The sequence below is a fragment of the Phaethon aethereus genome (assembly GCF_964289735.1).
Source record: "Phaethon aethereus genome assembly, chromosome: W".
Classification (NCBI taxonomy): domain Eukaryota; kingdom Metazoa; phylum Chordata; class Aves; order Phaethontiformes; family Phaethontidae; genus Phaethon; species Phaethon aethereus.
The window spans coordinates 4,867,059-4,890,581 of record NC_138581.1 but is presented as its reverse complement, the minus strand read 5'-3'; the positions used below and the strand labels follow the sequence as shown (position 1 = coordinate 4,890,581).

The window sequence follows — 23,523 nt, the reverse complement described above, 5'->3', positions numbered from 1 at the left end:
CCTCAGTATCCCTCATTAAAATCAGATAAATCAAAATAAATACCTAAGAAGTCACTTGAGACTTACACAGTTCTCTGATGTAAAGGCTGGAGTTTCTGTCCACCACAGGAAGAGATCCAGTCTGCCTCCTTCTACAAGCCTGTCTTTCCCTCTACATTTTATTTCCTAATGCAAAACCTTACGTTTCTCATCCAGTCAAGGAAGGATGGTTCTGAGAGCCACCAGGCAGACATCTCGCCTGCTGAAATTCAAGTGCCAAAGAAGCTTTCATCTGCCTCGCTCTATGGCCTGCTTCAGGCTCTTTAACTAGGAGAATGGCTATGTGGGCACCTAAAATTTACGTAGAAATTACATGTACGAGTTAGACTAGTTTGTATCCTGGCCCAACAGTGTGAGTACAAAGCCATCACTGTCTTTTATAGCCATAATAGTGGAGTCTGTGTGTTGGTTTGGGGGATGTATGCCTTGGAAAAACTCACAAATTTAAATCAGTACAAAATCCACCCCATTTTGTATTACAGCATCTACGTGAAAGGAACTGAACAGAATTTAATTATGTTCCAGTTGTGTAAGAAAATGCTGAAAAATAAATAGCTACTGTGTGTGTGAGCAGTTACATTTGAAAGAGAATTAATACTTTAATAACCCATTCATCTCCTTATAGTTCATTAGTAATATACAATAAATGCTTATGTTATTGTAGCATCATTACCCTTTTAGAAAGAGAAACTCTGAGCAATGCATTGCACCTTTCCGTGGTCTCTTAAATTACCCTGTGAGTAGCTAAGCTTCACATGTAGTGCTGCAGCATGGCAGTATTAAAAGGGTTCGGATGTCTTTAGAGGATCCATGTCTTTCTACTCTTGTACACCAGCTTGAAACGGAAAATTGGGTACTTGAAACCCACTGAGGAAGAGTTCAGAGATAGCAACTGGTCTGAAGGTCGCCGACTGGCTGGTGCTGGGTCTCGGGATCTTGGAGATGTGTTAATGTATGCATGAGGCGGCCTTTCTCTGGATGCTTCTGCAGAAAAGAGATTCCTGCGTGTGTCTCGTTAACATGTGTCTGCCTTATGCAACCGATAAACTTTTTCTGGAAAGTCATGCAAAAACTACAGAATAGAGTTTTGAGTGTTTTACACATTGGATTTTGGACCATTTTGCAATGCTGATGTGCTAATTTCTGCAAAATTGCTTCTGTGAAACATCAAAAAAATGACATGGCTTTTTTTAAGGTAGGTCCAAAATGACAAAACTTCTGTTTTGGGGGAACTGCTCCCACAGAAAGCTGACAATCTGTGTTGGTACGAGGGTGACAGCTGAGACATTGTGAGAAGCCAGCTCTCACTTTTGAAAGTTTTGTACCTGAGGGCTTAGAATTTCCCTTTGGATTTTCTCAACATTGCTCATGGGCAGGTCAGATTTTGCCCTCTCTTAAGCAAGTCCAGCCTATGAGTGTAATGACTAGGTTGTCTGCCAGAAATGTGCCTCCTGTGGAGAACGTGCTTTAAGATGTGGCTGAGGATATGCTTAGAAAGGTGTTTTAGTGGGTTGGAAAGCTCGTGAAAGCCATGAGCATCTCACATGGTCATTGAGACTCACAGCCTCGAGGAATTTGGGAGTGTGTGCTTTGAACATCCTTTAAGATCTCAACTATATGTTTACAACTTATTTTTATGTGTATTAGGCAACGTTCAGTTTAAGACCCAGACTGCAGCTGCACAGGGATGTTTCATAACAAAATTTCAAATTACCTAGTACTACAGTCCGAGGCTGTGGCTTCACAGCACAGCCCTTTGTTCTTGCAAACGTTTGGTATTAAGCTGGATTTCAAGAGATTTGTTTAACTCGGATATTTATTGATCACAAAAAAAAATTAGTACCAAGATGCTTTTAGATCAATGAAAAGAAGCCTAAACTGAGCTCTTTGCGCTGTCCTGAGCTGCATTGCAGCTATTGATCTTCCTCTTCAGCTAGTGCTTGCTGCCCAGCCTTGCTTCCTGCGACTCATCAGCAAGGCACTTTCTATTGACAAATTACTTGTTGAAATGATTCAACATAATTAAAGAAAGGCCTCGTTAGTGAAGAAATAAAGTGATCCTTAACCACGTAGTGAATGTTTCCTAATGTATTAGTGTATTTAATTCGACTTCCATTGCAGTGCTGCTTTCTTCTCCCTCCCCAGCCTCACGGTGGGTGAAGGTTTGGTGCAGGCTGATAGAGTCTTCCCTCTGTCCAAGTTCACTTCTGTTGGAGCTGTGAGCACATGGCCAAGATGAGCTCTAGGAGAGGTGGGTTGTGAAAGCCAAATCACATCTGGGATCACGTTGTAGTGAGGCCTTTCCTTCGCTCTCAGCAGTGCACGGTGTGTACGGTGGAGGAGAGCGAGGAAGGAGAGCAGAGGAGGATGATGCGGGGAAGCCCTAAGAGGAGCAGGAGAAGACACGGAGTGAGAACAAGCCCTCAGCTTGCAGCGGCTCTGCCCAGGCCATCTGCACAGAAGGATGGGAGGTGGGGAGGATGAGAAGCTCACTCTTTCTTGGTGCCTTTTCCTCCAGAGCACTACAGTGATGATGGCACTAGGCAGGGATTAATTACAGACCAGTCAGCCCTTGTTGCTGTTTCTGGGTTCACCTCTGGAGTTGTTGAGGTCTTTTAATTTCTCTCTAAAAAGCATTTGTTACCCTTCTTCCTTCTGGAAATGAAAATAGGTGTTTGTCTTGTTTTATTTTTGTGAAATTTGGGAGTGATAACATGGCATGATGCCTTGTGATGTCAACCTGGAGGATCTACAAAAAGTCACCCTCTTTCATAGGTCCAGCTTTGTGTATCTTTTCATGAGCATTTCTTAATACTTTTATTGGCTATTGTTTCAGAGAATATTTTGGTTGGCTCAGTGCTTATTATTCTATTCTGGTTAATGTCACTTAACCTTGCATTTGATCACTAACAAAACAATTTAGCAAATGACCTAAACGCTTAAGATAACAAAAAATATTATGTCTTTATTTTCCTCTTTAGCCAACAAGCAGGGTCACTGTAACCTTTCTGGATAAACAGAGCAATTTCTGTGTATGAAGGGACTTATTTACAGGACATGGCTTAGGGAGCTGCTGAAACTGTGATCTTGGGGGACACCCCAGGAGTGCTCTGAAGCAGGAGAAGTGATGGAAAATGTCATCATTTAGAGGATTTGTAGGGTATTTGCAGAGACTCTGGCTGTGATTGTCCTTTGCCTGCAAGGGTGGTTTAGAGTACCTGCATGGGCACCTCTAAAACCCCGAGAACTTTTGGCTTGTTTATGTGGAGGATGGTAATATGGGTAAATAAGAGCCAAGGGGTTGGTCAGCCAGAGATTAGTTACTTCCAGCCAAGCAAAACAATTTTGAGGAGAAGTTGAGCTGAAAAATACATTTGGAAGGAGAGTGGGGGCTAAAATGGTTTAAGTTCTGGGTGAGATCCTGTGAGAGAGGCATTGCACTGAATGTTGGACAACATCTTAAAGAGCCTAAAAATATCAATAATAATACCAGTATACTAACAGCAATTGATGAGCAAACTCTGGTATTTACTTCGGAGGCCTTGACTAGAAGTACCAGGATGGATCTGAGGGAATTCCTGTTGTCCTCAGAGTTCCTATTGATCTGGTTTTCTAATCTTTGCTTTCATTGCCCTTGGCTCGGCGCACATGGGACAAGCTCTCCCAAACCAAGAGGTCCTTTCTGGGGGGAGAGGTGCTTCTGCTCCCACTGAGCCAGGCATGGCTGGGTCTGTGGAAAAAACCTCAACAGGTACCTTTATGGGGATTTGGGAGCCCATTTTTTGTTTTCTTCATCCTGTGCTATGCCAGCAGGAAATGTTTGCTATTAAAATAAAGGACAAGTTGCCAAAGGTGACAGAAATAAGCTCTGCTGGTGTGCTACCGGTCTATCCTGAGCTGGCGGTTTGAGTTCCCTGTAAATTAAAGAGGGGTTTCATAGAAGAAGCGTTACTTGAATGTTGACTTTGCTGGCAAAAGGATTTCACTCAGGGCATCGGGAGTGGTAGAGGCAGGTTTATTTAAGTCTATCTATGGTCCCAGATTGCAGGCAGACTCCTCCAACAGCTGGCTCCTCCTGCTCAGCCGACAAGGGTGGAGCGGTGCTTAGGGCTCCTGTTTTTCTGTCTGCACAAGACACGCTGAAGTGTGTTTCCCCTTGATGAGAGTTTCTTGGCAGGTACGAGGACTGAATTACATTTTAAACTCAAATAACAAGTCTGTGACTGAATGGAGTCAGCAGAGAAATACTGGTACAGCACTTGGAAGGATAATAGTTCAGAGCAGCTCCTGGAAAACACTGGAGACTTATGAATGAGTAAATATTTTGTAGCAGCTCTTTCTTCTTGAAAATTGTATGGGTGATTGGGGTACCTGTAGACTGTTCCCGTAACACAAGTAACAAGGGATGAACTGGAGTAGGAATTTGTATTCAGTTGTTTGGTTGCGTTACTGTTGGATGCAAACAACTGAAAAGCACTTGGGAGAAAAAACTAGATTAAAACGAACTGTTTGGATGTGTGTCCGAGAAGAGCTGGTGTGTCGGGCATACCAGGACTCCTGACACTTGACAGAATCAGTGGCACTGGTAAGAAGGACTATTTCTAGATGGTGGTGAAGTGCATTGAGAAAGGAACAGAAACATTCATCTTTCTTTCAAGAAACATTTCACTTTCTTTTACTTGCTTTGTGCACCACAAGCAAGTAAAAATGAAGAGAAGTCCCATCTTTTGTGTTTTACCTTTTTCTTGTGGTTTTGGGGTTTGTTTTTTTTTAGGTAAAACACCTTTATCAGTACTATGTTGACAGCCTCATGGTTTTTGGCTCACTGACACATTTATCCAGCCTGTCGATCCTTCACATGATCCTTTTTATAAGGGTATTTTCCTTTGTAGCTGTATTATTTATCATTTGGATTGCAGGAGCAGTCTTAGACTGACATCTTGTTCTGCCATCAATATGGCCCTTGCATCCAAGACCTGTATTTTATACCTACTAAACATCCCTTACCAAGTAGCAATTAGTCTTGACAGTGCCCCAGACTGACAATTTGCTGTGTCGTCTTAATAGCAAAGGAAGAAGGGGAGAGGTGGTTAGTGATGAGACATGCTGCAGATGAGCACCAGAGCCAGGGAAGGTAACTACAACTTCTGATTGTTATTGTTAAACCTCATTGGCACAAGCCAGCGTATTGCTAACATACTGAACAGGAATACACTGGATAATTAATCTTTTTTTTTTTTTCCCCGAAAACTAGGCTGACACAGTTACAGGCAGGGTTCAAATGTCAGTCCTTGCAGCAAGGAGCTTGCTGTCAAAGTCATGTCTCCCCAGTGAGATGCGCCGAGACGACTGCTCTCCTCCTTTACTTGCAGGGAGCTAGATTCTGCCATGCTGCGGCGGTTGGAGAAGAGGATTTTGGTCGACCTCCCAAGTAAAGAGGCACGGCGGGTGATGATCCAGCACTGGCTGCCCCCTCTGAGCAACAGCGGAGGAGTGGAGCTGAGAACGGATCTGGACTACGGCTTGCTGGGCCAGGTGAGACAATGCTGCAGCAGGAGCTTGAGGTCTTCCAGGGTGGGAACCATAAGCAAGAGTGACATACGTCACCGACAGCAGGGGCATTCTGTTGTGGCTGAACAGGTCCGACGCAGAGGGTTTTGACAGCACCTCTGTATACAGCAACCGTGACATGCAGAGCTGGGGGAAGGACCTCGGCTCGGTTCCAGGCTGCAGCCAAAGGGAAACCAGTGAGCTGCGGGGCTGAGCATTTCGCAGGCGCAGAAATAGCACAGCTCTGCTTGCAAAATGGTGTATTCTGCTCCTCTCTGTTGGGCCAACTTTTCAGCCTTAAATATAGGCAGTCTTCCAGCAACAGTATATTTTATGACTCTTCTCACCAGGCTGGGAGCACTCCCAATTCATCAGGGTAATGAACAGTTAATTGTGTAGGGAAGGTTTGTCACAGCTTCACAGCTGCAGGAGAAGAGAGCATTTAGACAGTGAAGAGATTCACAAGATACCCAGGCTTTCTTCAGGTAGCCCTTTGTCACATCCTAAGTTCTTTGAAAACATCTTGCAGCTTACCCAGCTGGCCCTTTTTACGTCTATTCACAGAGACAGTACTGCTCCTTTTTTATTTCATAAATGTGAATTAAGAAATATAGTAATTTTATCAACAGGGAAACTGGGAGCAGACACAGAAAGGTGGGTTTTATTTGACCTACAGAAAATTGCCTGGTATTTTCCTTGCTTCTACAAGGTATTGTGGCCATTCAAAATAAGAATAAGCAACATAACGTAAAAATATGTGTGTGGATGTATATTCACGTATAAATCTATTTCAGACAGGAACAGAGTTTTCAAATATTTTATATAAATATATATGCTTGTAAATGCCATTCCTGTCTGATTTGTAAGCTTGTAAACTGTGATGTCTCGCTCTGATCCCGTCACAGGAAACAGATGGGTACTCCGGCTCAGACATTAAACTCGTCTGCAAGGAAGCAGCTATGAGACCAGTGAGGAAAATTTTTGATGCTCTTGAAAATCATCAGCCAGGTACCAGGGCTCTGAGTAGGGAATCCCATCTGGGAAATGCTGATCTATAACTCTAGAAATTATAACGTTAACCCCAGCAGGTGGAGCTCTGCTTAGAAAAGTTTTAAACTGGCTATTTCTAAAATGTCTACCTAAGCTAACATTTCTGAAAAAGAGGCCTTTTTTTAAAGCTGTCAGTATCTGTGCTCTGTGCACAAATATGAGTTTTTCTTTATCTCACTAGGTTTATTTTTTTGGTTTCGTATAGTAAGTGCATTAGGCAGGGACAAAAAAGAATCTATTTTGGTAATAATAACGGTATTTAATCAATTCTCTGTAGGTAACAGTAACTTACCCGTGATCCGATTGGACACGATCACAACAGCAGAGTTCTTGGATGTGATCGCCCACACCAAGCCATCAGCAAAGAATCTAAGCCAGAAGTACACAGCTTGGCAGAGAGAATTTGAGTCAGTTTGAAAAGAAAAAACCCAAAAGATGGAAAACTTCAAAGACTTTTTCTAGCCAAAATGGCATATCCTTGCCTCCAAAGGATCAAATGGCGATGGGGAAGGAAGTGCTGTTTGTTTCCAGAAAGAGAATGCAGTGAGAAATGTCAGAGGGAAATCTTCACTTTCCAGATTTAATGGGGGAGTTGTTTGGTTTTTATTAGCCATTTTCAGTGACCATTCAAAAACATTCTTCATGGAGTGAATGTAATAGCAGTTGCTACGTACTGACAACTCCAGCCTTAATTTTATGTATAAAGACTTAAAAGATTGCTTGCTTGTCAGTCTCTTTTCATGACAGTTGTTTACCAGTTTGGGGTAGAACTGCGTCAGAAAGCTTGTTAAGAAGAGTTAGATGATTAAGTGCAATTCTCCCTTTCTGAGACTCACTAGAGCACCCCAGTCAGCATAGCCTTACCAGCAGAGACCTGCATCCTTCTTAATGAAACAGAAGTGACTGCTTTTAATGAAATTCAGGAGCTTAGTGGTGCCTTGTAAATTTGGTTACTTTGTCATCATCTTCAGCTGAGATCAAAGACTTGATGTGCCAAATGTATTTCTTTCCAGCTGGTTTGGGGTATTTCCAAGGTGGAAAAGGCAAGGAATTAGAGGCACTTGAAGATGTTGTAGAAAATCAGCAGATTTAAGCTAATCTAATGAGAAGGTGGATTGGTGGTTACCCACTGGTTCGCAGCCAGCCATAAAATGCAAATAGCAAGTCTTTGCAGACCAAAATACTAGCCAAGTTGGAGACTTTTCTGCTTATAAACCTGGCCAGGTAACCAGTCAGGACTGTCACATGTGCTTTAATCTTTTAATTAGAAGTTCTAATCAGTCATGCTCTCAGGTCTCACAGTTACCCTCCCTCTTGCTTGGCAAGAGAGCCCCTCTGCAGTTCTGCCAGTGTTTTCCTCGCATGGACTCATGTGCGGCTGCTTTTCTAGACGGTCTTGCATGCTTTCCAGGACCTCTGAAGCACTGACAGTCTCTTTTTGTTCCAGCATCAGTCACCTTGCCAGAAGTCTTTATGGGAAATGTCTTCACAGGATTTTGGTTATAGATCTCTTGCCTCTTGAACCCAACTCTAAGGGCCAAAGACCTCCCTGACATACTCCAAGCAGAAACAAACCTGGGTTCAGAATTGTTGGGGTGAACACCAGATAGAATAAATTCAGCTAAAGTGTAGGTTACAATTTATGAGGGTACACAAACAGTGTCTAAAGATGGCTCTTGGTCCTGGGGGGGGTTATTGTTTCTTGTATTTCTACTGCAAAGTCATCTCTGTCCACGCATTCTGTCTCGGAGAAAGATGTAAGCTGAAGGTAGGTAACCACCCACCACGTGAGACTGCAGACAGATAATCTGGTCACGAACGAATGGGAAACTCTCCTTACATTGTGGTGATTTTTCTTAACAATGAACGAGCATGGCTCATTAACCCTATATAACTATATTTTCAATAAGATTAATCCTCCAGTAATGTATAATTACAACCTAATAATTTAACGCTCAGGAGCACTGTAAAACAACTGTAAAGGACTTTGATTATTACAGTTTGCAAATGGACCAGAAAAGCTATTTACTATCATTACAAAGTTGGTTCATATTGGGGATTTGGCGCACAGGAAAAGCATTGCGTTCTACAGAATTAAATTTCGTTTTCCAGCTCTACTAACCAACTGCGTAAAAAGTGGAATCTGTCCCCATGGCTCGTGTAGGATTTTTCCCGTAACATTAAAAAGAAACAAAAAAAACCCCAACAACAGTGAAATTTTGCAACTGTAGCATTAATAGGACCCTGCTGAAGTTTAATTTCAAAAAAATCACAATCTCTAAGGCATTTAATACCAGGTTTTTGTTTCTGCACCATTCTTTTTAATAACAGCATCTAATTAAAACATCTGTAAAATGCTGACAGTTTTAATTTTATGTAAAATTTGAAAAACAAAACCCAGGATCTGTTCTAAACGAGAGGAAAGATATCAACAGTAGTTCTTATTAAACAATGGTGATATTTTAATTTAAAAGTTGCTTCTAAATGTACATAATCTCTAAATTAGAGCAGAGCTGTACTCAGTGAAATCGCTACAGGCTGACTAAGGCTCTGTTCATCTTTGAGGTTTACCTGCTTGAGTACTTCTGGCGGGTTTTTCGGTTTAGCTTATTCAGCCGCAAAACGTGAGTTTCCAACAGGGCTTTTCATCAGTTATTTCTTGAAAACTGAAAACAAAACAGACCTCTCTGCCACGTTCCCCATGTCATTCAGGAAGGCAGCTGTGCTGGTTGTAGCCATTCTGTCTCACCCGCTGAGCATTCGCGGTCCCTCACCACATCCTTGTGAAACTACTACAGGAAAGGGGCTGCGCCATCACCGCGCTGGGGCCCACACCCATCCTCGCCCTTTCACAGCTCCAGCAGAAGGACCTCATGGCTAGGTTTCTGATGCAATGCATGCAATTGATCCTGTGACCTTAATTTTTGAAGCAAGAGTAAAAGGAAGTGATGTGAAACAGATGTCTCTTCGAACTAACTGTTCCCTTGCTCATAGCAGACGCCCTAGGATATGTTCCACTGCCTCTGGGAAATTCTCACAGGTTAAGTAAGGAGCTGGATTGATTTTGTCTTCATCTGCCGGTCGGTATTTACCTGTAACAGAGTACCAAAAAGACACATGTACCAAGCTCCTTTGGGTGTCCTTTTTTTCCCTGAAAGTTACAGCCTCCTTGGATCATTAACAACCAGACATGGCAGGAGGAATGTTCATCTGAGGTTCTCTTGCAACAAATAGCCCACCAGCCTTCCCTAAACAAGCACTGAGTTTTACTGAAGATTCCTCCGGGGTGGCTCTGGCTTAAAAGTAGTGTTACTTATTCACTGGTTTCACGCTACTGTACTGGCACTACTCTTTCACTGACTATTCCAATATTTGTGTGGTAGACACAAATATTATTCAAATAATAATGTTATCATCTTCTCTGTTGGGTTTTATGAGGAAGAGTAGGATTACTTGCTTTCATTTTCAACATCATGAACCGTGTGGCGTGAGCAGCTGCCACCTCAGAAAGACCTTACCCAGTCCATGGTACCATCAATAACATTGATAATACTTGTCAGTCCCTTAAGGTTTTGTCTGAAGCAAAATTACTTTTGTAACTACTAGGGAATGCCATCAGAGTTCCCAAATGATTAGAGGTTACTTTGGTATGACCGATTTTGGCAATCTAAGATGTCACAGTTAACAGTTCTCTCTATTCTTTGATGAGTGCTCAGGATTTTAGAGTCATTAGAGCAAAAAATTCACACCTACAAGATCAGCTGCCCCCATCTATTACTTCATATCAGTCCGGAGTCTGTGCTCTAGCCCTGCGGTTGAAACGTTAAACGTAGTCTACGGCCTCTCCTGACTTAATTGCAATCTATTGCCTGACAGGCTGCCACGCTGCAGCTGAGGAAAGGCATCTCCTGAATTCACCCCAAAATGAACGGGGTGATGGACACAGGCACTCCCAGCAGCCCCGTGGTAGGAATGGCAGGCCTCGACAAAGCACCAGGGCTAGACCCAGGGCGCGCCTTCGCTTTGGGCACAGGGGCTGCCAGTATCCAGGGCAAGGACACTGAATGTGCCACTGACTCCTGAAATGTCTCTATCGAGTACTCACCAGTCTTCACCAAAATCCCACGCATGCCTGCATTCTGGGCGCCACCAACATCATCCCTGCAGTCCTGGGAGACAGCAGGAGAGCTGCTGGTTAGTGGTCACAGACACAAATTGTGAACAAGTTTTTCATGACATTTTCTGCTTTGCACATCACTACCTAGCCACTTAAAAGCAGCTATACCAAGTCAAATCCTATAGTGACCTAGCAGAAAAGCTGTCAACAGAAATACTTCTACTATGTGCTTTTTGCCTGATCAAGTCATGAAATCCAATCGCACAGAAATAGGCGATTTTAGAAAGGACATGAAAGACACAGCAAGGCGCTTCGTATCAACAATTTCTTGCCCGTGCTCTGGGGTAGGACGGTTAGGCCTTCTCTAGAGCCCTCTGAAGTAAGAGAACTAACCCCAGAGACCACACATTAAATCCTGCAAGTTTTGACGGTTCGATTTTCACCCCTGGTTTAATCACAGCACTTTTAGAAAGATCAGTTGGTGGCATTTGGGAGGCCGTACACACAGTGGAGATGAGCACTACATTAACCAGCGGGTGATAAGGTATTTGGTCCCTACATACATCACCAATCATGACTGCCTCCTCTGGGGCACAGTCAGTCCCTCGCAGAGCTTCTAGGAAGAAGGTCTTCTCTGGCTTCCCCACCACCATCGCTTTGGTGTCCGTCGCATATTCCAGCCCAGCTACAAAAGGTCCAGGTCCCAGAGCCAAGCCATCTTTTTTCTTGAAATATCTGGCTTTATGTATAGCTATAAGAGAAGCACCATCCAAAATCAACCTAAAGAATGAATGAAGATGAAAGTACAAAAATTAGATTAAAGAAATGATATTTACAGCTGAAGGCCTGAACTGGCTTTCGTTTAAGCTGATGAGAAAACTCCCACTGACTTGCATGAAGCCCCAAATTATAATGCAAGCTAGCATTCACTTGGAGAGTTAAATAAAGTTCCTTCCTTTCTTTCTTTTCCCCAGAAACAGCTAATAAAACAAACCACCCAAATAAAGAATTTATTATCCTGAGGACTGTAACAGGCAGCTATTTTTAAATCCAGTCTAGATCTCTCATGCAATTAGGTCCAGTACTCTAAGCAGCCTCACTTTTCACTCAGGCAAACATCCTAACATTAAAACCCCCCTGATTTCCCCAAGCAAATATTTTAAAATACATTAACCACAGGTAGTGGCTGTAGGTAGCAGTTCGATGGCCACAGCCTTAATCTCCTTGTCTGGACTGAGAACACAGCCGTGCTTTCAGGCTGCTCTGCCAGGAAATCGGCGGCCCAGCAGCTCTCGGGTCTGCGGGTATCACCTGTAACAACCAAACAGCTATGTGTTCCCAGCAGAGATGCGTGTTCAGGTGAGTCTCAGGTACAGCAGAAATCATTTTACTGTTAACTTTATATTTTGACATTGGAGGAATTACAATAACAAGTTACACGAAAAGGCACAAAGAAACAAGGCGCATTCAGGTCCCATCAAATTCCTCAGCTAACAGCGCTATTACTGAGCCTTTTAGAAACAAAGCTGGATTTGGGCTCCTTGGTATCGCAAACCAAAAATTCCAAGTGGAAGATAGCTCAAAGCAAGAAGTCACCAGCTTCCTAACACTTCCGAGTACAAAGGATCACAGAATAAGGGTCACAACGCACGCTTCAGCAGTGTTACAGGATGGTCTTGGCTGGGCACAGCAGCCGGGAGCCTCAGGAAGCAAGTACAGCCAAAGTACCAAGTCTGAGACTGGGAACTGCTCCCCACCAACAGCTGAGATCCTCTCGCCTTCCACGGGCCTGTTTCTGCCCCAACACACCAGCGTGCACCCTCCTTGGCGTTCCACAGCCAGCCTGCCAGCTGACCTACCTCTACAAAAACCTGCACACAACATGGCGCTGTCTGGAGTGGGGGGAAAAAATGTAAGGGAAGAATTAATTAAGAAACTGCTGTTGCTGTATTGATCTCAATCAGCGCCTCAGCCTCGCTACCCTGTCACCCCCTTCACTTCTTCACGTCTGCTTGAGGGCTCTTGCCTAACGCTTGCCTTGTAAAACCCACGTGGCAGGGAGTGTGCCTCGTCAGCACACACAGTGCCCCAACAGTGGACCCCTGACAGCAAACTAATAAACGGGAGTTTGCGAGAACTTGCTTTCACAGAATCTGGACCTAATCTTTGATTCTTCCATTTCCGTTACCTACCTGGTAGTTTTTCCTCACAGCAGACACAGCAGCTACCTGTCCTGCAGCAAAGGGAAGCCTGCATAGCTGCTGTGCCAGGGGAATCCTCCAGGTGCTACCAAGCACAGCAACGTTATTGCAGCCCTCCCCAGCATCAGTTTCAGCGCTCCAGACAGTGTCTATAAAAGCTGAGGTAACTGCCAAACGCTTCCCGTTCAACCTTACAGCACTTCTTCGGGTGCTGAAGCAACTCCAGTTTTTATCGCAGTGGGTAGGAATGTAACTAGCAAAGCTGGGGGATAGAGGGGAAACATTGGCCATTCATCCTGAGGGTAGAAAGAAGGCTTTCTTTTCCCCTTAACCCCACCTGATTTACCAAAAAAAAAGCACCTTTAAGAAAACAAACAAAATCCTGCTTTTTTCCCTTCACTGCCCTTCTGGAGCTCAGCCGTCGCTCTGCTCAGAGGCTGGCTTAGGGGAGTTGTACGCTCCTTGGAGGACATCTGCTCCTTCCCATGTGCTTACAGAGCAGCCTGGGTACTCTGAGCAGTACATAAATTATAATATTTCATTTCACTTAATTATCACAGAACACCTCTATCAAATCAACGCATTCCAAGGCAAGCTCAACAAGAAGAGAGCTGGCATGTGTGTCTGTGAGCAGCCAGGTATGTTCACGATGGGAGGATGCCTCTAGGACACAGAAAAATGTAATTTGACAGCAGCACCACAGCAGGAAAGATCTCACCTGAGAGAATTCTTTTAAATGTGGCATCAAAATCCCATGTATACAAAAGGAAAAATTGAGTCTCCGTCATTTCAAATGGCGCCTAGAGAATGGCCTTACTTTGTGCATCTTGGTTTGGGACTCATATCAGGTTAGATTTACCTAACCTAATGTTGGATATCAACCAAGTAATTGGTTGATTATCAGGATATCAACCTGCCTACCAGGTAATTAGTCAGCCTGGGCTCTTCACAGTCAGTGGAGAGGAAAAAGCACTTCTAGGGCACAGTTCAACTGTCCTATTTTAAGCACTATAGGGGAAAAAAGGAACGATGCCTTACAATTGCCTCCTCTCTCCCTCAGGAGCCCAGGATCACCAGCTCAGATGATACAAGCATTGGCACTGTAGATGGATACCTGCATTTAATCAGATTCACCTTAAAGTCTTGCTATGAGCAATACAAATCCCAAGTGACTTAACTACCTGAGCAGTAAAGAACAAGGAATACAATCATGGCATAAGGCTGGAGAAGAAAAGAATGTGGCCAGTAGTTAGTATTTTCATTAGACCAAACAAAACTGACACCAGCAGAACACTTTACCCTCAATAGGGGAGAAAACCCCAGAACAAGTCAGTGAGATGTTAAAAGCTCAGACAGAGCCCATCCTAGGGCCTCTCTCTGCCCAGCCTGAAACACAGCACCAGGAAAACACCAGGCAAATCCAGGAGAGATTCACAGAGGATGAAATCTTCCTCCAGGCAGACGAGCGGCTGGGAATGCGTCTGTCACAAGGCAAGGTGAGCTGAAGGACTCCGCCTTGCTCAATACGCAGCTGTACCACCCAGACAGCCCTGGATATAGGATGCCCAGGCAGCATGGACTCCATGCTACCCCGTTGAGTACATGTCTGTCTCTGGCAACAAGGATATGCTGTGCCCACTGCAGGGGACGAAATTTGGCCTTCAGCACCTTCCTTCCATTACTAGAGCAAGGGTCCAATTCTGTGTTTAATGCAAAAAAGACCAAATCCAGCCTGACACAACCTTGCCCACCTCCAGTTCTGCAGGCTTTCCTGCGTGTGCTGGCCTGGGGAAGCCCGGGGCCCGCAGGGACTCTGAATGTGATGACTGGTTTCTTGTTTTCAGTGTCCAGGTCTCCAGCCCAAGGCAGCTAATGACTGTCATTCAACTTTTAATATATTCATGACAGAACTATCAATAAAGTGATGTAAGCACTGGAACACAAGATGGGTTGTTCACGCAGTTGTGAAATTAAGAGTCCACTCATGAGCACACTGTAAAACTCTAAAATCAATGCCATGGGCAACATGCAGTAATGAGGCTGCCAGAGAGTCAGTTTGGGTCAATACGTGTTCTTATGACACAGAACTGGCATGCAGATAAGGACAGTGTTGGCTTCCTACTACAAGGAACCTCTGTGAGATACTGGTGAGCGGTAATTGATGCTCCCTTTTTGGATTTAGTGGTTATAAAGACAGATTAAGGTGCTTAAGATCAGGGTTTTTTACAAATTTCCAGGTGAAAAATTGTGTGGTAGCCATCATCCTGTGAGCAAAGAGTGGAAAGGACTCATCACATGTATCGTAGCACAGCACAGAGTCAACCAGTGTTACCAGATGTCCTCTTTAGTTCTGAGATAGCACTGAAAGTTGGTTACCAGCTGCTCGCAGGCATTAGCATTCCCACAGCTGGGATGGGCTGTGCAGACGGGTACTCCTCCTCCGTTACAAAGCCAGGCTGATCAGCTTGGCCTAAACCACTGCTGAAGGACAGCAGGCTCAGAGAGCTCCCAGTGAAAGGAAATGGAGGCACAGCAGGCTCTGCTGCGGTGCAGGGTAAGGGGCACGCTCAGAAGACCCTTCTCTGCGCATTTCAGAACACACAAAAGGCACATCACTGGGGCTAAACTCAGCAACAGGCTCACGTTCAAGTCTCTTCAAGCTAATGGGTTTTTTTTGAGTTAAAATCAAGAGTGCTGTGATGAGCAGATACGAGAATTAGAGAGAAGGATGCATGGCTGGACACCTCCGCATGCACTATTGCAGCCTGGCGCATGCACAGGCACAGATAAATTTTATCTGATTTACCCCTTAATCTAGAGACAAAACAAAGAGCTTTAGATGTAAGACAGACCAGATCTGCTCCATAGTTCATCTAGCCCAGCATATTGTGCTAGTCACTCCTGAACACAAGAGGCTTCCAAAGATATTGCTAGATATCCTGCATTAGGTAGATAAGGAATAATCTGCCCTCAACACTGGATATACTTCCCTAAAATATTTTGGCTCCAAAGGCTGAGGTTTGAACATAGAAGCCATCTCCCAAATATTTCCCAACATCCTTGTTTTTGTGTATTTCTGCTTGAAGCACTGCTAACTTTTTCACCTCCATGACAACCGTGACTGTACTTCTGTAGTTTTATTTACAGACTGAAGGCTACGAAAACCAGGGCTGGGCTGCCTGAAGTTCATGGTTAAGGCCCCAGATCCACTGAGGTTAGTGGCTCTCAGACATAACCATGCTCCGTAACGGTGATACTGCTACCACCCTCTTCTCCCCATACAAGAAGGATTTCCTCACGCATGTAGAGGTACAGAGCCCAGCACAAGAAAGCCACCTTTCAAAAGCCACGAGGAGGTGCTGACTTACCGAAACGCTCTGTTCATCATCTCATAGTGAAAGTGCTCAGGAGCCAGTCCTACCACCACTGCATTGGGGTCATCAGTGGCTATCCCTAGAAAATCAAAACATGCCTCTGAGCGAACAAAATTTTATTCTTAAGTACACAGTCAACAATTGCAGTTAATCACTTTACAGCAAAAATGAGCATTTTCTGACACAGACACATCACATTGACTAGTTTTATGTCTTTTAGAAATGAGGAAAGCATCTGTAGAAAAGGTGTTGCTCTATCCAGACTCTGCCATCCTTCACAATGAACACAACTCTGCATCTGGATAGTCTTTAACAACCGTTGAACAGCAATTCTCCCACTGCCTCCACTGAAATGCAGCAGACCGCACAAATCACTTTATTAACTGAATGACTTTTTGTTGCCTGAGAATCTCTTTCTACATACACTTATCTGCTTTGTAAGACAGTATAGCAAGAAGACTAGTGAATTCCATCCATTTTTTCTATTCCCCCTAGTCACAGAACTAACTCCACTTAGGGTATAAAGCCTGACTGCTGTTCTACGTATCAGTTTGGTTATGATGGCAAAGATAGTATCGCAGTATGACCTAGAAGTTATTACACTAGATTAGTCTTGGCTCTTCTGGAAGGTCTTTTTTTAACATGGATTAGTCCCCTTGAGAACAGCTTGCACCTTCTTTGTCCCGCACTGCTCCGGAGGAGCACAACTGTTTTTACATGGCAGTGCCACCTCTGCACAGAACCAACAATGGAGGCAGAGTAGCACCTACAGGAGAAACAGTAGTACCAGAGTTTTATTTAGGGCAGGTTAAGTATCAGCTGCATCCTGCACTTGCTGGGGGGTTTGTTCCACCTTTACACAGCACATCCTCTACACCTGTACTGGGACAACTAGAGCTTCTGGGTCTCCTGAGAGTGTCATGGCAGCCCGCTGGCTGATGTCTCCTGCCACGTGTCCTTCAGTTAGCTCAGACAGCAAAATGTACGTGGAGAGATGCCATGTGGATTTGTGACACCACCCAAAAGCATCTGGGTCCTTTAACCAAGAATGGATTACATTCATCTATCTGTGACCAACTTTAGAGAGAGATTATCCAAGAACAGTCCAATTGCTGCCATTAACATGAATGTAAAGCATTGTCCATCATACTTAAATGTTTCAAAAGCAGCACTGACAGAATGTGAGCCAAACTGCTTGCAGCAAAAAGAAACAAAACAATCCATCCCAGATCCAAGCAACACGGATAATGCCACCAATGCACTCTGCTGATACTTTGATCTCTGCCATCTTTTACAAAATTAACATCAGTTACTGTAAAACTCATGGAAAGATCCCAAATACATGGAGATTAAGCTGATTTAACTACCTTCAGTGAAATAGCTGCTGTATCTGCTGTTTCTGACCCAAGAAAGCCTTCCTGAGAACACAAATAGAGAATATTGCTGGGGGGCATATTTCTCTGGATACGATGTTAGATAAAAGAGATTATCAGGTCTCATTGCTCTCAAAGCCCACAGAGGCTTTTCTCCTGAACACCTACCTTTCTCAAGATTACTGACTAGACTATGGCACTAAAATTTAACAGAAGATGTCTAACTCCTAGCAAGATTAGAACCTACTTCAATTACCCAGCCATAAGGATTTCAGTTCACAAGGCAAGGGGCAGGGAGCAGTAGTAAGCCATCCACATTTTTGCTGCCTTGACTTTAAATGAAAGCCTGAATATACAATACACATTCTTCAACTCTGAGTATGTTAAAAATGTGGGTATCTTCACTACTCTTGAAACAATGATGTGGTTAAGTCAAAGACTAGCTGTCCTAGCTTCAGGCACCTGCCAGACATGCCCAAGTTAGAATATATCATCTTCTACTCCCCTTATTGTTGAGGGAGGGAAATGGGAACATCTGAAAGTAAAGCAAGTTTTAACCAGTTCTTTAGAGATGACAATCTAGAGAAGTTAGGGCGATGAACTTTCTGTCACCAGTTAAGGTGTCAAAATATATGGAGTGAGACGTAGATGTTCAATACAAGATAAGTAACAATAACTACCTGGAGATTTTACATTTAATAATAATCTATTAAGAGAGAAATAGCCTCCTGCGTGAGCCTACAGACTGGCTTTTCAGCTCTTCACAAGCAAAACCTCTGTGCAATAGCTGAGGGAACCTGATTTCCAACAAATTGACACATCCTTGCTATCAAACAAATCAGCACTGGTAGGTGCAACAAATCTCCAATGATCTAGTGATAAGTACTACTTTTTTTTTTTACACTGGAAATTAATAAAAAGTATCAAGTTTTACCTTAATTCCTGACTATCTGAAGGCTTTGGCTGCCATTTCCACTACTCCTCAAGAAGCTATGACTTCAGATTGTTTAATGTTACTTTAAAAGGAAGAAAGAACCTTTATGACTCTGGAGAGTTCCATATCTCACACTTCATCATGGCTAGTAGTATATATATCATTCTACAAAATGGAGAGCACTATGTTTCCTTAGTTGTTCAGTAACTTCCCTCATGCTGTTGTCTGACCACCTCACCTGTGAAATCAGGCAGGGCCTTATCGTCCACCAGGAGGAGAGGCCGCACCTGCTTTTGCTCCAAAAGATTTCTGGCTGCAGTCAGAGACGTGAAGATCTCATTTTCTGCAATGTCAAACCCCAGTTTCATCAGCCTCTCCAGCAGGTCTCTCTTGCACTCCTTCGTTGTGTTCGTCACAAATCGAATGGTAACTGGAGCGCTGCGCAGCCTGATGGATAAAGAACAAAGGCAAGCTGGTCACAGCATTCTTCTATTTACACACTCATACGTCTCTTTGGGACTGAAAAAGGACTGTTTGTCTCAAGGCTGCAGATGAAAAGACCGCATACATCCCAGAGTACTTGTGCCACACAAGAACCATGAGGTTGTTAACTTCTGTGGACTGGAGGGCAATGAGAAACAGATGGCAAGAATTACAGCTGCCAGAACAAGACTGAGTCCCCGCCCTGCTTTGCTTCTACCAAGAAAAGCCTGGAGGAAAATGGTGATTCCAAACTCCATCTTCATAGTAGTGGCAAAAACCATCTATGATCAACAAAAACTACTTTGCAAAGCCTTTTAATTCAAACTAGAAAACAAATAAACCAGCCCTGTATTCTGGATCAACAGCACCCTGAACCAAAATAAACAAACAAAAGAATCTTGTTGCTAAATTATATATTGAACTCCACAGGCCGAGTGGATTTGACAGCTGCTGTGGCTCAGAGACGCAGGATGCTCTAGGAGCCTGCGTTACCTGTGTGTCGACTTTATGTCAGCTTTTGCAGCCATTTCTCCCTTTACTGAGGAACACCAGTATCACATAAAACCGCATTATTGCCCTACGCTGACAGTACATGCTACCAAACAATCAAATAATTTTAAGTGACAATTTCAATGGTGTTCCCTTTAATTATTCCCCCACCATCACTTTCTCTGTTTGTTGCTATAGAAACAAACACTGGCATCACGACTGCATGGAGAACGTCAGAATAAAGTTGGTCAACGCTGGAGACTTGCTTGCACCTGCCACTTCTTTCTCTTGTCCGGTCTGCCACCCAGAAAGATAGGCTGACCCTTCACAGGAATGAACTGGTAAAAAAGTCCCCTGGCTGCTAATATTTTTTTTTTTTTTTCCTATGGACCTCAATACTAAGAAGTAACCCTAAAAGTGGAATCTATCCGTTTATTCCCTAAGCAAGCTGCATGCCAATCATTTCAGCTTCTCTTTAGGAAGGACAATGACACGGGTTAGCAGAAAAGAGCATGAGAAAATGTTTTTTTCAAACACCTAAGCAAAGAGACATGAAATGACACCTGCTCTCTGTACCTGTGACAGCAGCTTGAAGCTGACAAAGAGCACCAGACTCTGCACCTTATTGCTTCTCTAACCCTCTCCCTTGCCAAAGCCAGTACAGGGCCTGCATGAGCACAGCTCAGTAGGAATCAAGCAGAAGACAAAGGAGAATCGGTGGCTTTATAAACCCCTTTGTCTTCTGATTCTGCAGAGCCTTCTTCTGTCCAGTCTGCTGCCTGGAGGTAAGCAGCAGACAGGACAGATACTGAGCTCTTCTTGACAGTATCACCACTTCTACATATATATATATATATATATATATATGGATTTTTGAGAATGCTGACTCTCTCACCTGGCACAAGCTCCCCCTGCAGCACGAAACACCAGGCAGGCAAAGTCCAGTGAATGAAGGGTACTTATTCTGTACCCAAACACTTTAGCAGTTTTTACTTCCTCGCAATTTTACATCTTTAGGAGACAATTATTTCCACAGAATTATTTATCAAAAGAAATGCAGAGTTTCCTAATCCTTCGGTGAACCTTCCCTCTGAGCAACAGTCTAGCTTTATAAAATCTAAGCAGCCAATACCACTCCAGTAAAAACTTCTCATCCTTAATTCAACCCTTATTCCTCTCTCCTGAGTCTTACTCTCACAGCATCTTAAGGTGTCCTCCCTCACTCACCATGATAGTACGCATCACTTTTGTGTTTTTCTTCAAAGTGACTTCTCCAGGAAAACAGTATCATAACACAGTACAAAGATACCTGGCATTGCATATCCTATTTTGCCAGTGACTCAGACAGATTAAGTCATTTTACTATGCCTCAGTTTCTTCAGGCACCCCTTCATCAGAGGAGAAAGAGGAACTTAACTGTCCTGTTTATTAATGTGTTGAAATTACTACAAAAGATGGGCTCTATTATCAAATGTTCCTCAAACTAAAAAAAAAACCTGAGGTTGTTTACCTAGCAGAGAATCTTTAAAAATAATAAAGCAAAGCCTTGTCTGAAAGGTCAAATGAAATGAGAACTCTGCAAAAGATGCCTTGCTCCCTAGGCCAAGTTATCCTCTTTTATTCCACTTTAGCTCACCACAGGCCTAAGGGCTCAGACATGCAATCACGTTCCTGTAGTTAAACAAAGCATCGAGGAACAGCTGAGCTGAAGTGACTTTGGTGTGCATGGGGTAGTTCAGGTTAAGTTAACTACTTTCCACTTTGGTTAAGGCTGCAGTCCCATATGAATTAGCTGAAACATTGTGAATGTTTTTCTGTCTAGAAAAGACTTAGGTAAGACCTAGAGAGCAACTCAGGAAAGCTGCAGGTGACTTTTCAATATCTAGGCCCTTTGCTGATTTCTCGTGGTATTAATACAGGTGTAATAAAAGCAGAATTTGGTTGCGTACTTGCTTATCCACGACAGCATAAAAAGGCAGAAGCTTTGGGCCCGTTTACTTAAAGCAGCATCTTTGTGCAAACAGCACTGACAAAACCTATCAGAGGAAATCAAAAAAGGTAGCTTGCCTTTTAAGAGCTTCCTGCGCGCCTGGCACAGCCGAGTCTTCAACGTGAAGTGTGCCGCTGAGATCCACCAAGACAGCTTTCAGCGCACGCCGAGCTGCCATCCTTCCTTCCTCTGGGAAAAGGCAAATAAATGAAACAACAAAAAAACTGGTTAGCAGACAATGGATAATAAAAATAAGGAACTCAGTTAAGCGCCTCATTTATGCCAAGCCCGGTATTACTCAGAACATTACTCGCAGTATTAAATGGATCCCTTTAGACAGAGAAATAAAAGGCAGTGTTTAAAAAAAATACATAATTGATGGAGTGGTATTTTCCCAAAGACTCTATATATGGAAATCAGGTGCTATTTGTTTTTTAAATGCCTTTATTTGTGCACGTCAAAAAATTCTCTAAACAAGTAAAACTGTTGGGAAGAGGATCATTAGCTCTGGTATTGCTGGTTCAAGGCCTCAGCAAGCACATTTCAGCAAGTCCCATTGACACCAATGGCGCTGTTCAAGTGAAAATAAATACAATACTACTAAGCGATGATACAGCGCTCTGACTATAAAGCTCAAAATGCTCTGCAAAAGTGGATATTGTTAATTTTACTTTTTTAAGCAAGATCTACAGTGATCCAGTCCACAATTCAGGTGCCCTAACTCCTAGGTTATTCAGTCGTTGACTGCCTGCACGCCAGCATGGATTTAGCCTGGAAGCTCTCAAGACTCAAGGATATTCAGCACCCCAAAGGATTACTCCCTCCTCTTGCAAAGGGGACAGTCAAGCAGTTTTTCGACAGCAAGCTTCTGTGCCACACAAATAGGTACAGGAGACTCAGCCCAAAACAGAAAACAGCATTCAAAGGGTAAAGGCACCATGGAAGAAAACAGTGAGATCATGTGCAAGTCATCTGGTTAAAAAGCTGTTTTCAGAAACCAGTACTCCTCCTTATGTGTGCTGCAAGTGCTGTATTTTGCTCCACAAGCAAGTTTGCTGAGCTATTTCTTTGCAAACATCCAATATGAAAGCTTTCCTCTGTTTGTTAGACAATAACAACTATCTGATCTGTCATTCTTAGCAACTCATTGCGATTTTATGTTTTGGTTAAAGACAGAACATGTAACTTTTCAAAAACACAGAGTAGCCAACACCATGATTAGAACCTGCCTTAATAAATTTAATTTTCTATCAGGAGAGTTTAATCTTTGCAGACAGTTTTATCAATGATCAAGATCATGTGAGCGTGACATCTCAGGTACAAGACACACATGCAGAAAACTTTGAGATTCCACTCTCATTATTCCTGCTCGTTCCCTCCAACAAGAAAAAAAAAATAAATATTTTATAGTACGTCTGTGGCTACACAGGCCAAGGTTAAAAAGTCTATGATAAAGAGCTGATAACAGAACTCCTAAGGGAGCTTCCTCAGTTGCAAGAAAAGAGGGCACCAGGTTTCTAAGACATCTTCTCTGAGTAAAATACTTAATGCAGACAAAGTGCCTGAGCAGAATGGAATTTGCATGACTCCACATTACCTCCATGACAAAAAAAACCCCTCTCTTCCTTCAGGCACTTCAGCTCTGGCACAGGGAACTTTGAGTGCTGGGAGAGATTAAAAAGAGGATTGAAAAAGGTGCTATTATATAAGCTCTCTAGCCAAAGACACCTGACTGCAGAGCAACTGCGCCATTCCTGCATTGATAGCACAGCTAAGGACGCTGATAGAATATCCTAGGTTATCAGAAATTGGATTTTTTTTAATTCATCTTTTACTCTAGATCTCCCTTGGTTCTTCTGTTCACAGTGTATTTATTCAGGTGGTATGGAAGGTATTTGCAGAGCCAGTTTTCAGCACAGCTCA

The 23,523-nt window shown here is 43.3% G+C and overlaps 2 protein-coding genes across 2 annotated transcripts in view; one reads left to right on the top strand and one right to left on the bottom strand.

Moving 5' to 3' along the window:
• LOC309415254 (katanin p60 ATPase-containing subunit A-like 2) overlaps nt 1-7,056 on the top strand; it is a gene marked incomplete at both ends in the record, with an annotated part of 31,740 nt that extends 24,684 nt beyond the window's left edge. Inside the window, 3 exons of the mRNA XM_082012720.1 lie at nt 5,412-5,574; nt 6,495-6,597; nt 6,917-7,056. Coding sequence (XP_081868846.1) covers nt 5,412-5,574; nt 6,495-6,597; nt 6,917-7,056 — 406 coding nt within the window. The remainder of the gene's footprint in view (nt 1-5,411; nt 5,575-6,494; nt 6,598-6,916) is intronic.
• A 2,571-nt stretch (nt 7,057-9,627) lies between these two features.
• Nucleotides 9,628-21,778, bottom strand: LOC309415265 (haloacid dehalogenase-like hydrolase domain-containing protein 2; the record flags this gene model as incomplete). The annotated part of the gene is made up of 6 exons (XM_082012732.1): nt 9,628-9,731; nt 10,745-10,808; nt 11,320-11,536; nt 16,326-16,410; nt 18,877-19,085; nt 21,678-21,778. 6 exons carry the CDS (start codon nt 21,776-21,778, stop codon nt 9,628-9,630), a joined length of 780 nt encoding a protein of 259 aa, XP_081868858.1.
• Between the last annotated feature and the right edge of the window lie 1,745 nt (nt 21,779-23,523).